Source organism: Diabrotica virgifera, chromosome 1 (assembly GCF_917563875.1).
Source record: "Diabrotica virgifera virgifera chromosome 1, PGI_DIABVI_V3a".
NCBI classification, from domain to species: Eukaryota; Metazoa; Arthropoda; class Insecta; order Coleoptera; family Chrysomelidae; genus Diabrotica; species Diabrotica virgifera.
The window spans coordinates 168,027,110-168,041,576 of record NC_065443.1 but is presented as its reverse complement, the minus strand read 5'-3'; the positions used below and the strand labels follow the sequence as shown (position 1 = coordinate 168,041,576).

Sequence of the window (14,467 nt, the reverse complement as noted above, 5' to 3'; positions counted from 1 at the left end):
AAGCTTAAAATAGGACAAAACCTCGCAATTTTTACAGAATGGATCGATTTGCTTGAAAATTTGAGAATAAGTAGTGGATAGTCCAAGGATCAAAATCTATATGAGGCCGAAAAGCGCTTTTACAATGGGGGTGGTTGCCATCCCATGTCGGGGGTGGAAATTTTTTATTTTATTTTGACCGCAAAAGATGGTAAAAACGTTCTATACATTTTTTTGATAAAATTAATAGTTTTCGATTTATTCGCTATCGAAAGTCTTAGTTTTATATCGAAAAAATCAATGTTTTTAATCAGTTTTCTGCTAATAACTCAAAAAGTTTTCGTTTTATCAAAAGAACTTTGCTTAACAAAAATGTACCTTTTAAAAAAATAAACAAAATCGTTTAATTTTCTTTAAGACCAATAGTAATCGAGTTATACTTTATTATATGTTAGCTCTTCTTCGTCAAATGCTAAATATTGTAGTTTCAAAGTCAAAAGACGGGAAAACTATACGTATTTTTCGAGGATAACTTGTTCAAACTAATTTAAAATATTTAAAAATATCTATCTCCTGAAATAAAAAAGTAGTTTCTAGATAAGAAATTAAGTGACATAATAAAAAGAATGTCGGTCCCTATTTTTTTCAGCGAAAAAGTGATCGGAAACTTCCCCCTACTCACCACCCTAATTAAAATTAGTCATTGACCTTATTTGGTCTTCTTTACTTACGTATTATTAATAGGTTCTAGAGGTTTTACCGGCTTATAATGATTAGTTAAAAAAATGGAGTTAAAAGCGAATAACGAATTTTTGTAGTTTGGTAAAAAATGCCCTTTTCTTCATAATAGAAAGATTACCTTCAGAGATACGAAAAAATATTTAAATATAAAATTGTAGGTTATTTAATTCCCAAGAACATGGTTTGAAAGAAATTTTTTTACGGCAAAAATTGAGTGAGCTATTAACAATTAAAACTTATAATAACATGCAAAAACCACCTTTACCAACCCTTTCAAAATCACCTCTTTTTGCGACTGAGGATTTTAAAACGATTTTATATTAATAGCCTTATAGATCTTATAAAAGCCTACAAAATTCTTTTTCAACAAACTTTCTAGGATAGAAAATAAAAAAGTTACGGTTAAGAAATCAATATATTTTTTTGAAAAAAAAGTAGAAATCCAATTGGAAGCATAATAATGTAAGTTGGAGGTATTTCTAGTCATTGGCCTTATTTATTCTTCTTTATTTACGCACTATTAATAGATTCCAGAAGTTTGGCTGGCTTAGAATGATTAGTTTTTAAAAAACTGGAGTTAAAAACGAATAACGAATTTGTGTAGTTTGGTAAAAAAATGCCATTTTCTTCAGAATAGAAAGATTAGCATCAGCGATACGAAAAAATGTTTAAATATGAAATTTTAGGTTATTTAATTCCCAAGAACTCGGTTTGAAAAATTTTTTCTACGGCAAAAATTGAGTGAATCGTAAATGAGTATAACATCAAAAAACATTGATTTTTTCGATATAAAACTAACACTTTCGATAGCGAATAAATCTAAAACTATTAATTTTATCAAAAAAATGTATATGTAGAACATTTTTTGCTTAAAATGAAAGTTTTAAAATCAACTTTTGCGGTCAAAATATAATAAAAAATTTCCACCCCCGAGAAGAAGTGGCAACCACCCCCATGGTAAAAGCGCCTTTCAGCATCATATAGATTTTGATCCTTGGACTATCCACTACTTATTCTCAATTTTTTAAGCAAATCGATCCATTCTGTAAAAATTGCGAGGTGAAAAGCTTCGGTTCCTGGACTATGTGTCCGAAGACGGTACCGTAATAATGATTAATATTGTTTGAAAATAATATTTTCAGAGTTTTATAACCCATTCACTAAATAAATACAGAACAAAAATGTAATCATTGGTGAGTGATGTAGGAACAGGTGACTATTCTACAAAATATTTAACATCTGTCATTTTTTCTAGTTTCATAATATAATTTTTATTTTTATAGCCATTAAAACACTGTTAATCTATCCTTTATTGCCAATAACGCCAGAGAAAATCTAAATTTAAGTTAGACTCGAAGTACAAACATAATTTCTAAGGTTATATAACTTTAAAATGCCAAAAATTGATGAAAAACAGATACCCCGGGACTTATATATGAGAATATCAACATCGATAAAATTAAGAAGATATTTTAAAAAATCTAATATTCACATGCCACAAAAGTTTACTGATGTACAAATTTTGATAATGTAAAGTCGAATGAACTTTTACAGTAGACTTTGTACAAATATCTCGAGGAGGTTATTTATATCTACAATTTGCTCGATTTGAAATAGTTTTGGAAGATTCAGGAAACATTTTAGAACGCAAAAACTCCAGGTTACACCCTTATTTTTCAGCCTTGTGTCTCACCTGACAAATTCAACAAGCTGGATATCGAGCTCAACAACTCCAAAGCAAGAAAACACAAGTACCACTCCGAATTTAATAGTCGAAAAAGGAAGAGCAAGAGGTAGATGGCAAAGAAGCCGGAATATTAATGACAAATATGTATATATAAATCGACTCACCAGACAATTAAGATCAGCGCTAGATGATACACGCAACGCGGCATTTGAACACTACATTAGTAGTGATGTTGAAAAAGTAACTATTCGTTACAAAGTATTCGCTACTTACGAATATCGAAAGTAACGATTACTATACAGAGAGGTAAATCGTTACTTTGATTACTTTGATTACTTCATTACTTCGTACCAATCGTATTAGAGCGAGTACCTATTTTGATTTTGAGTATTGGATCTACTCGGTTGATATCGGAGTCGGACCGGTATTTTACGAGTGCCCGGTATCAGTACAGTTAACTAAAATGTTATCTATGAAGGGCGAAGGCTATGAAGAGATTTACAGGATTACAGGGCGCTGAGAAGTAGCTGAAACAGAGGGAGGTATATCATTTAACAAAGCATGCGCCCAGAAACAGATGTCTATACGATTTGTCGAGGTAGATAATTCAAAGAATTTGACAGATGTTAGTTCTTTTGAAAATAAAAATGCAACACATTAGATTTTAATAATAAATACACACTATTCTTATCAGGCATAGAAAAAATAGCTTAGATTGACCGGAGAATATGTAGAAATGATAATATTTCTAGACTATGATCATCAACTTTAATTTTACATGTAGGTATAGCATTGTTTTTATTAGACCAGGGCATTTAACATTAAAAACACAGGAATAAATATATTTTTAAATATAGTAGGTACATAGAGACTTGTAACTTTTTGCATTGTATTTAGGATTAGGATGACGTCTGGAAAATAGTTTACAATAAAAAAATAGGTGGAAATGCATTATTACATTTTAAAGTGTATAAAACGCATCGAAAAATGCAAAAATATGTTAAAATCAGTATATTAAGAATGAACAACATAACACTGAACACGAATTGGCAATCAGAACCGACCTCCGAAGCACCTGGGTGCCCAGGGTTTCTGCTAAGGTACGCCATCTAGAGTTTCGAGGGTTTGTTTTTTCACTTAATTGATGCAAACAGATTACTCGAGATTACTGATATTGTGGAGCAGCAATGACAGAACAATTACATATCATTTAATTTCTATCCATTAAATAGATCAGTGAAGGTCGTTATATCGGATCTTATACTTATACGAAATACTGAGAAATACGATTCTCGATATGATTACTGGTAACTCAAATACAAGAGTAATCATAGTGATCAAAGTATCCTACTAATACTAATACAAAACATGTACTGAGAAATGCGATTCTCGATATGATTACCGGTACTCAAATACCTACAGAAGTAACAAAAGTAATCAAAGTAACGAATACTTTAAATGATTACTTTATACAAAAGTAACGATTTGTAACGAATACTCGAAAGTAACTATAATCAACATCACTATACATTAGTACCTTGTCCAAAGAAGATCATTCAATATGAAAGGCAACAAAAACCCTTAAAGCCGGCCACTCACAATACTGCGGTGTCGTTCGACAAAATAGTCGATGATATCGATTCTGCAGTACCACAGCAGGCAGTAGACAGAGTCAGTTTCTCTGTGGTAAAATTGTAACGATTTTGTTAGATGCACGCTCACACACGATCAAAATTTTTATCAATTAGTCAAATTCGACAACATTAAAAGACGCCGCAGTATCGTGAGTGTCCGGCTTAAGAGACCTACAGAACACAACCCACCAAGTAAGAAAGATGACGTACTTGGGAAAGATCAGACCAGGAAAAAGCGTCAACATTTGCAGAAAACCTAGCTGGTATTTAATTTTTAATAACGATGGAAACTTAAAAAGAGACTTTCTGGACTCTGGATAGTGCTTGTCCTATGACGCCCCAAATAACACCATTTAGTCCATCACAAGTGAAACAAGAAATAGAAAATGTAATAACCACACAGCACCTCGATTTGAACTAATAACAGGATTAATACTGAAAAATCTTTCGAGAAGAGAATGCTTCATGTTAACTACAATATAATATAGTGTAATCAGACTGACATATTTCCCAATTACATAGAAATTTGCTCAAATAATAACGATACACAGACCGAGCAAACCTCCAAATAAAATGTCATGCTATCGATCAATCAGTCTGGTGCCGACAATGTCTAAGATCTTAGAAAGACTACTACTTGATAGACTGAAGAAGGGCATTAACCTAGACGTAGAAATACCCATACACCAGTTTAGTTTTAGAGAGAGATGCTCCACAACACAAGAGGCTCATAAAATTATAACAAAAATCCTTACCGCTATTGAGGAAAAAAATATTGTACAGCGGCATTCTCAGATGTAGAACATTTGACAGAGTATGGCATATGGACTCTTATACAAAATCAAAAGCATTCTTCCAACCCCCTACTACCTAATTATGAAATCCTACGTTGAAGATGAGAATGTCTAAAACGCAAATAAATAACGAGAACCTCCTCATAAACGGAACCAATGTCGAACGAGTAGACCAATATGCATATCTTGGAACAATGATCAACTCCATAAATAATTACTTACAGGTTAAAATTAGAATAAAAAAGTCTAGAGCGAATTTTAACAAAATGGGGAAAGTGCTCTGCACACGAGATCTGAAGTTAGAGCTAAGAGTAAGGTTGGCTAGGTGCTACGTTTTCTCGACTTTGTTTTACGGAATGGAAGCTTGGACCTTGAATGCCGGAACAATGAAAAAACTGGAATCATTTGAGTTGTGGGTGTATAGAAAAATTCTGAAAATATGGACACAACCCGTAACAAACAAAGATGTTCTGAGAAAGATGAATAAAGAAATGGAAGTCTTAAATACAATCAAAACCAGAAAATTGTAATATCTCGGACATATTACATGTGGAGAGAGATGCAACTTGCTCCAACTCATTATGCAGGGAAAGAATCAATGAAAAAGAAGCATAGTGAGACGCAGAATATCGTGGCTGCGCAACCAGAGAGAATGGTACGGATGTACATCAAATGAACTTTTCAGAGCAGCCTCAGCCGACTCCAAAGTCCGAATGAATATCTATGATGATTGCCGACTTCCGTCGCGGAGATGGCACTTGAAGAAGAAGACGTTGAAGATTGTTACTTTCAAGTAAAATATAACACAGCAATTTCCACATATTTTCCCATTAAATAAGGCGTACCATAAGGTTAGAGTCCTGGGTCCTCTCCTTTACCTATTATTTACCGCAGATATCCCAATCACTGAAACAACCCAAATCGCAACATTCGCCGATGACACCACCATAATCACTGTCAATGAAGACCCCATTATCACATCTGCACAACTGCAAAATACCTTGACCAATTGGGCAAATAACTCAACAAATGGAAAGTGAAAGTAAATGAAACTAACTCAATCCAAGTTATTTTTACAAACCGAAGGGATGTACTATGTCCAACAATAACATTAAATGATACACAATTACCAGTCAGCACACAAGTTAAATATTTCGGACTAACCGACAAAAGATTAACATGGAAGTCACACATTCAAGCCAAGAACACCCAGATTAACATCAAAATACTACAAATGAGCTGGCTTATGGGTCGAAAATAAAAACTCACTATTGAAAATAAACTGAATATAAATCTATGATAAATCTATGATAAAATCAATTTGGACCTATGGTGTCCAACTCTGTGGTTGCTCAAAACCATCAAATATCAAGATATGTAATACAAAGAGTCCAATCAAAAATGTATGGTTTAGCGGGAAAGGTCAATAGGGTAAGGTATATTAGCTCAAGAAGGTATCAAAATTCTCGATATTTAGAGGTTCAGATGAGGGGTTTAAAAGCAAATATCCAAAAAAATTCCATTAGGGGCTTTTAATATAAAATATGTACAAAAACTATTTGCAAAAAATTTTTGTGCAATTCGGCAGAAAAAAGTTCCACCTCTTTGAAATTGGAAAAAAATTACTGAATTTAAAAATGAATGTGTGAAACTCTGAGTGGTACCTAAAAATACACCTTACCTGTTCAATACCTCTGCAACAATGATCATACAGTTTGTCCATGGTGTCAGAACCGCACATCCAATCGTAAATGCTCACTTCCCTTCCAGTAATGCTAGTTTGTGATGTGTTAGATTCTTCATCTTCTTCCGAAGTTTTCGAATCGGTTATGGCTAATCGCGGATTCTTCAGTAGAAGAACTGGCAATACCGGTATCCTTTGTAGCGTTCTCAGATCATTGTTAAAACTATGAACCAAAATAAAATAATTGACAAATACTACAAAATATTATATTCTTTCTACAACCGTGTTAAAAATGCAATTTTAAGCACTCCATACGAGCGTTAAAAATGCTACTTTAAGGCACTAGTGCTTTAAAATTTTTAAGGCACTGCAGTTCGTATTGACCGTATAGGCAATTTTGATGTAATGTCAAAAAATATAAAAATGGAATGTCAGTCAAGTTCAAGTAAAAGATTTTGTAGATATTTGTCCTGTAATTACGTTTGTAGAAAAAATATTGTATGATATGCGTGTTAAAAAGTACATTTTTAAGGCACTCATGTGAATGGCAGAACTCACTTCGCTCATTCTGCAAACTTTCACATGCGTACCTTAAACGTGTACATTTAACACTTATACAGTACGTAAATCGCTCAGCTGGACATAGTGAACATACATTGTATATATTTAGATATATAAATACATACATTGTATTATATTGAGATAATTGTGGCAACTGAGCTCTCTCGATGACAATATGGTTGTTAACATTAAGGGGCATTAACCTCAAAATTGACAAATCATTTCGACTGACAAATAAACGTCAAAATATGATAATGTAGTAGCTAAATATTTTTGGCCTAAGGTAATGGGAAAACTGTTTAATTTTGAAATTAGTTTTTAAATACAAAATATTTTAAAAATTAAAGTAAAATTATTAACTTATTAATCATAAACTTAGTTTTTGATTTATTTATGGACAACCTTGTTTCAAAACTCACTCATTCTATTCGTTCCAACAGCTCTATTGCACCAAAAACTCCTACTCGAACACAAGTTTCAACTAACACAGGTTAGCGCAGTTGCCACAATTCTCTCAATGTATATTCCCTATGTCCAGCTGAACGATTTACGTACTGTATCATAAATAACTATTAAAATAATTTTTTACAGTTTTTTTATCTGTAGGAAGTAAATTATTGTGGATGAAAAAATATTTTCATTATTAATATTTTATAATTCTGAATAATGAGAAATGTAATTCTGATATTAGACCGTGTGTAAAAGCCAAATGGAATCAATTCATTATTTCGCGAATGAGCCAATTTAAAAATAAATCCCGAAATGATGATGTAATCGATGATTTTCTTATGAGAATAGGGTGCTAATTAGCTCATTTGAAAGGATATTCAATTCTCTATTTGGTAATATAAACATTAAAATAATTCTTTATACAGGGCACAAAACATTTTTTTTAATTAAATTAGTTGACACAAAAAGAAGATTGCATGTAATTTACTTAATTTAAACTACATTTTACTATTGTCAGAAAGCAGAAAAAATGTTAATATTACAAATAAACGTTGCTTTTCGCTTAAATCCAATCTTCAAGCTGACACCCACGTGCCTCTTGTCAGTTGGAACATTCAATTTAAGCCAAAAGCAATGTTTATTTGTCAGGCAAACTTTTTTTTCTGTATTCTGACAGCAGTAAAATGTATTTTGAATTAAATAAATTACATACATTCTTCTTTTTGTGTCAATTAATTTAAATCAAAAAGAATTTTTTGTGGCACCCTGTCTAAATAATTATATTAATGTTTATATTACTGAATATATAATTGAATAACCTTTCAAATAAGCTAGCACACGATCCCTATTCTCATTTAAAAAATCATCGAGTACGTCATCAAGCCCAGAATGACGTCACTAGTATGATATACCTGTAGGATTGTAAATAGTTTACCTTATATTTTAAATTCTCCTGTATATCATTTTTCTTAATTATTGGTACGAGAACGGGATAAGGATCTCACACATATGGATGTTGGCCCAGATGTGCAGATCGAATTGGGGATTACGGCGACGGTAGCGGACTACTTTTAACTTTAGATTGAACCAAATTTTATCACTAATAGGGATCGAAATTTATTGCAGTAGAATTTTAATAGTTTCGGATTTTAAGCATGAAGAGGGGAAGACAGGAGACTGTTTTGGTTAGAGCGGGCAGTCGATTCTAACACCATAAATGCGACGGATCTGTTCTTAGGGATAATACTTAGACAGGTATTATATTGATTAGACGCAAATTATTCTATAAATACATTTCCCTTTTGTAAGAATAAGAACACGTAAGATTTTGGTCGCAAATTACACAAGCAGTTTTACATTTCGTTAATTTAATAGTAACAATAATTTAGTCATCTATTTTATTAATTAAAACTGTTAAACATCAAACGGACTTTTATTACGATTGTCTTTAAGGAAAACCTACATTTGGGGGCTCAAACCGCGGATCTAAGAAAGACAATTTCGTTATAAAGTTCGCGAAATACCGTAAAGTGACGTGTAATTAAAAAATCGACTCAGGTGACGTGACGTAATTTTTGGAAACTGTTTATGACTGTTCAAGAAACGTAGAAACTGTTGGTGATTTTCGGACTTTTTTAAACTATTGGTGACTTCCGGACTTTGTGAACTGTTGGTGAATGGTTGTGTTGGTGGAGTAGCAGGCTAGTACAGTGTAGACGACGCTCTTAGGCAAATACGACGGCTGTTTGGGCAGTGACGACGACGACGACGAGACGCAATCATAGCAAGTATTACCAAGGAGAAATCAGGTGTGTTTGTTCCAATATTTTAAAAGTAGTCAAGACACTTTGGTCTGGTGTCTGGAAATTAGAAATCTGACCAAAGATTATTTTTTTCGAGGAGCTGTGAACTGGAACTTTGACGATAAACAGTGAATGTTGCGAAAGAACTATCATAAATTATTATTTAACGATTAACTTCTTTTTGTTTTTTTTTTCATTGTTTCTTTTTATTTATTTATTTTAAATCATAACTTTGTTACTATTTGTAGTAGATATTGATAATTTTTGAGTAAAAGTGACTACAATTCTACAGTTCACAAATACAATTTGCACACGGAAAAAAATAATCTAACTTTTTAGTTAAAAGATAATTTATCTTTTTATTTTTGTTTTTTTTTATTATTATATACCTTTTTAAAATGCAGTCTAAACAAACTCTTAACGATTTTCCAAAAATTAGTTTAAACCTTAAAAATTCGGCATTAAGTGCTGTTAAGGCGTTGCATGTTGTCGCGTACGGGGATAAAGGGTTGCCGCGACAAACTAGGAAGAATTTGCGGAATTTTACAAATTTTGCGTGGGATAAAGAATCCGAGGAATATTCCGCAAAAATAGAAGACATTAAAAACAAACTAAGTATGCCGGACTTAGTAGCAGTTTGCATTGTTTTAGATCTGAACTACACTGGTTCAGAAGAGGACGTGATTGAACGTATTTGTTCATTTTTGAACGAATTCAATCTTGAAGACGAGAATGACGATGAAGACGAAGACGCTAGCGATGATGACGGTGATAAAGACGTTTATCACAAGGAAAACGGTAAAGACGTTATTGAAGACGATCGCTATAATGAAGATAACGACGCAAATAGTGATAAAGACGCTTATCACGAGGAAGAAGGTAAAGACGTTACCGACGGCGATGATGAAAAGGATGATGAAAGGACGACGGATTTATTTACGAGGAATAGATCAAAATCAAACAAAATGACGAGAGGTAGACTGAATGATTCATTTGCCTTAACTTTTAGAAACGTAGAGGACAGTATAAGAAATTTCGACGGAAAAGACGATTATCCCATAGGAAAATGGATCGCTGATTTTGAAGAAATTTCCAATCTGATGGGATGGAATGATTTGCAAATGCTAATTTTTGCTAAACGCTCTCTAAAAGGAATAGCTAAACTGTATATACAGTCAGAGAAAGGAGTTAATAGCTGGAAGCTCTCGAAGAAGAGACTGACAACAGAGTTTGAGAACAAAATAAGTAGTGCCGAAAGACACAAAATGCTGATGAATAGAAAGAAGAAACAAGGTGAAAGCGTACAGGAGTATGTACTAAAAATGAGAGAAATCGGTAGGAGAGGAAACATCGAAAATGAAGTCATAATGCAGTATATAATTGAGGGAATTATGGACGACCCTGCTAATAAAGTAATACTTTATGGTGCCAAAAATTTCAATGATTTTAAAGAGAAGATTAAACTGTACGCATTGATTAAAAAACAGACGACGCAAAAATCAGTTAAAACCGAGACGCATAAACAGACGTGGACGAACGAGGACGTTAGACGAGATGAAAGAAGAGCGCCTCAAAGTAGGAATAGAAAGGAAGAAAAATGTTTCAATTGTGGGATTGAAGGACACAGATCGACGGATTGTCCTGACAAAGCCAAGGGAGTAAAATGTTTTAGATGCAATCAGTTTGGACACAGGTCTTTTCGATGCAATGAGAAAGAAGAAGAACCATCAACTTCTAGACATGTAAATGTTGTTAACTTGGGGTATAAAAACTCGGTAACATTGAAGGTTGGAAAATTATCACTACGTGCATTATTGGATACAGGAAGTGACATTAGTTCAGTACGAGAAGATATTTTTGAAAAATATTTTGATGACGTGATTCTTTCACAAAACATATTAGATTTAAGTGGATTAGGAGGTACGAGAGTTAAAACTTTAGGTTCATTTAATAAAATGGTAGAAATTCAAGGAGAGGATTTTAATATTTTATTTCATGTTATTCCAAAAGGAGCACTAGACGTTGAAATTATTCACGTCCCTCAAGTTAGCAGAACAAAGTCAGCAGAACACAGTTATTCTTATAGCATAATTAAGTGTTAATTTAATGCTAATTTAATGTTCCAAGAAAAAATTTATTGCTCTTCTTCTTTAAAAGTTATCGCATGTTCTGCTAACTTGAGACTCAAGTTAGCAGAACAAAGTCAGCAGAACACAGTTATTCTTATACCATAATTAAGTGTTAATTTAATGCTAATTTAATGTTCCAAGAAAAAATTTATTGCTCTTCTTCTTTAAAAGTTATCGCATGTTCTGCTAACTTGAGACTCAAGTTAGCAGAACAAAGTCAGCAGAACACAGTTATTCTTATACCATAATTAAGTGTTAATTTAATGCTAATTTAATGTTCCAAGAAAAAATTTATTGCTCTTCTTCTTTAAAAGTTATCGCATGTTCTGCTAACTTGAGACTCAAGTTAGCAGAACAAAGTCAGCAGAACATAGTTATTCTTATACCATGTTTAAGTGTTAATTTAATTCTAATTTAATGTTCCAAGAAAAAATTTATTGCTCTTTTTCTTTAAAAGTTATCGCTTGTTCTGTTAACTTGAGACTCAAGCTAGCAGAATACTAGGTCAAAAATTTGATAAATGCTAATTTAATAAGTATTCTCTGAATTAAATGCTAATTTAATGTTCCCAGAAAAAATTTATTGCTCTTCTTCTTTAAAAGTTATCACATGTTCTGCTAACTTGAGACTCAAGCTAGCAGAACACTAGGTCAAAAATTTGATAAATTATTTATAATTGAATGCCAAAGTATTCTCTGAATTAAATGCTAATTTAATGTTCCCAGAAAAAATTTATTGCTCTTCTTCTTTATAAGTTATCGCATGTTCTGCTAACTTGAGACTCAAGTTAGCAGAACAAAGTCAGCAGAACACAGTTATTCTTATACCATAATTAATAGTGTTAATTTAATGCTAATTTAATGTTCCAAGAAAAAATGTATTGCTCTTCTTCTTTAAAAGTTATCGCATGTTCTGCTAACTTGAGACTCAAGTTAGCAGAACAAAGTCAGCAGAACACAGTTATTCTTATACCATAATTAATAGTGTTAATTTAATGCTAATTTAATGTTCCAAGAAAAAATTTATTGCTCTTCTTCTTTAAAAGTTATCGCATGTTCTGCTAACTTGAGACTCAAGCTAGCAGAACACTAGGTCAAAAATTTGATAAATCATTTATAATTGAATGCCAAATTATTCTCTGAATTAAATGCTAATTTAATGTTCCAAGAAAAAATTTATTGCTCTTCTTCTTTAAAAGTTATCGCATGTTCTGCTAACTTGAGACTCAAGTTAGCAGAACAAAGTCAGCAGAACACAGTTATTCTTATACCATAATTAAGTGTTATTTAATTCTAATTTAATGTTCCAAGAAAAAATTTATTGCTCTTTTTCTTTAAAAGTTATCGCATGTTCTGTTAACTTGAGACTCAAGCTAGCAGAATACTAGGTCAAAAATTTGATAAATTATTTATAATTGAATGCCAAAGTATTCTCTGAATTAAATGCTAATTTAATGTTCCAAGAAAAAATTTATTGCTCTTCTTCTTTAAAAGTTATCACATGTTCTGATAACTTGAGACTCAAGCTAGCAGAACACTAGGTCAAAAATTTGATAAATCATTTATAATTGAATGCCAAATTATTCTCTGAATTAAATGCTAATTTAATGTTCCAAGAAAAAATTTATTGCTCTTCTTCTTTAAAAGTTATCGCATGTTCTGCTAACTTGAGACTCAAGTTAGCAGATGCATGGAATGGATTTATCTCTGGAAGATAAATATGTGTACCAATTTTTATTTTTGTCAATAGAAGCGTTCTGGAGTTATTTAAGGAAAACTTATTAAAGGACGCCATTTTCAAAGAGTTCTAGCTCCCTTTGGAAGCATTTTCTGACTAGGTGAATTGGGTTAAATTGTCTTAAAATTATCTGAGGAATCTCCTGTCTTCTATTGTCATACCTGTCATAATTCCTGTCATTTGACATATTCTACGTGTTCCACTCATTAATATGCCCATTTGGTGATAAATTACAGTCTGATTTTTGCATGAGAGTTTAATCTCTGTTCGGAGAGTTTAAGTCTGTTCTGTCGGACAAAATACATGTGCCGTTTTCGTGGTCGGACCGTTCCAAATTTTTAACCTGTTCCACAATTAAAACTTCCCCTGTTCCAGTGTTCCCACATATCAAAGTTTGACCGACTAGACACCCTTAAGCTATTAACAAAATTTCAGCTTGCTATTAATCAACTTTTTTTTCATACGCAGGATCCAGACCTATTAATACAGTGCTTTTCATGATCATTTTTCAGTGCGTAACAAATGATAGGAAAAAGTAAATAATACACATTTATGACATTTATTCTAACTTGACATTTTAGTTAAATCTGACAGTTGTCACATTTTATTTTCAATTTGGAATAAAAACAAATCAAATGTGTTTCTTGCATTTATAAAATGGTATTTTCTTTGATTTGTATAGTCTTATAAATTATACAGATTATATTTTTTAATATTATTATCTAATTAAAAAAAATATTTTTTTATTATGGCGCCATCTATCGACAACTAGAATAACTAGAATAAATGTTATAAAAATGTCACCGACGAAATGTAATCCCCGACATGCCTTTTTTTCTGTCACATACAATTTAATGCGTTAGAAAGAAATCGAAAAACTGTGACGCACTGAAAGATGATCATGAGAAATACTGTAGTGGTACTGAAATCCTTTTTTTTTATTGCTGAGTCGGAAGTCATTGTAAAATGATATTTTTTTATTATTATCGACAACGTTACATTCCGAACCGTTGATAATCGCTAAGATTTTAATTTTGTTGAATTGTCAGAAAGGCGGTCACGGTCAATATTATTGAAGCAATATTGACGAATAATAATGGTAAAAAAACTTCAATTGTGCATTGAAGAAGAATGGTTATAGAGTTTCTAATCGCATCTGCTTTTGGTAAATATTGGTAAAATTCCCATGGCTTCGTCCGACCAAACGCGAATGTTTATCATCTGTTTCTTGAAATGTGCGGGTAAGATCCATTTTGTACATACAATTGA

The 14,467-nt window shown here is 32.3% G+C and overlaps 1 protein-coding gene across 6 annotated transcripts in view; it reads right to left on the bottom strand.

Moving 5' to 3' along the window:
- LOC114341526 (RB1-inducible coiled-coil protein 1) overlaps positions 1–14,467 on the bottom strand; it is a 604,353-nt gene that overhangs the window by 230,018 nt on the left and 359,868 nt on the right. For all 6 annotated transcript variants that reach the window (XM_050641726.1, XM_050641728.1, XM_050641731.1 and 3 more), the window contains one exon: positions 6,517–6,742. In XM_050641726.1, the coding sequence (XP_050497683.1) occupies positions 6,517–6,742 (226 nt within the window). The remainder of the gene's footprint in view (positions 1–6,516; positions 6,743–14,467) is intronic.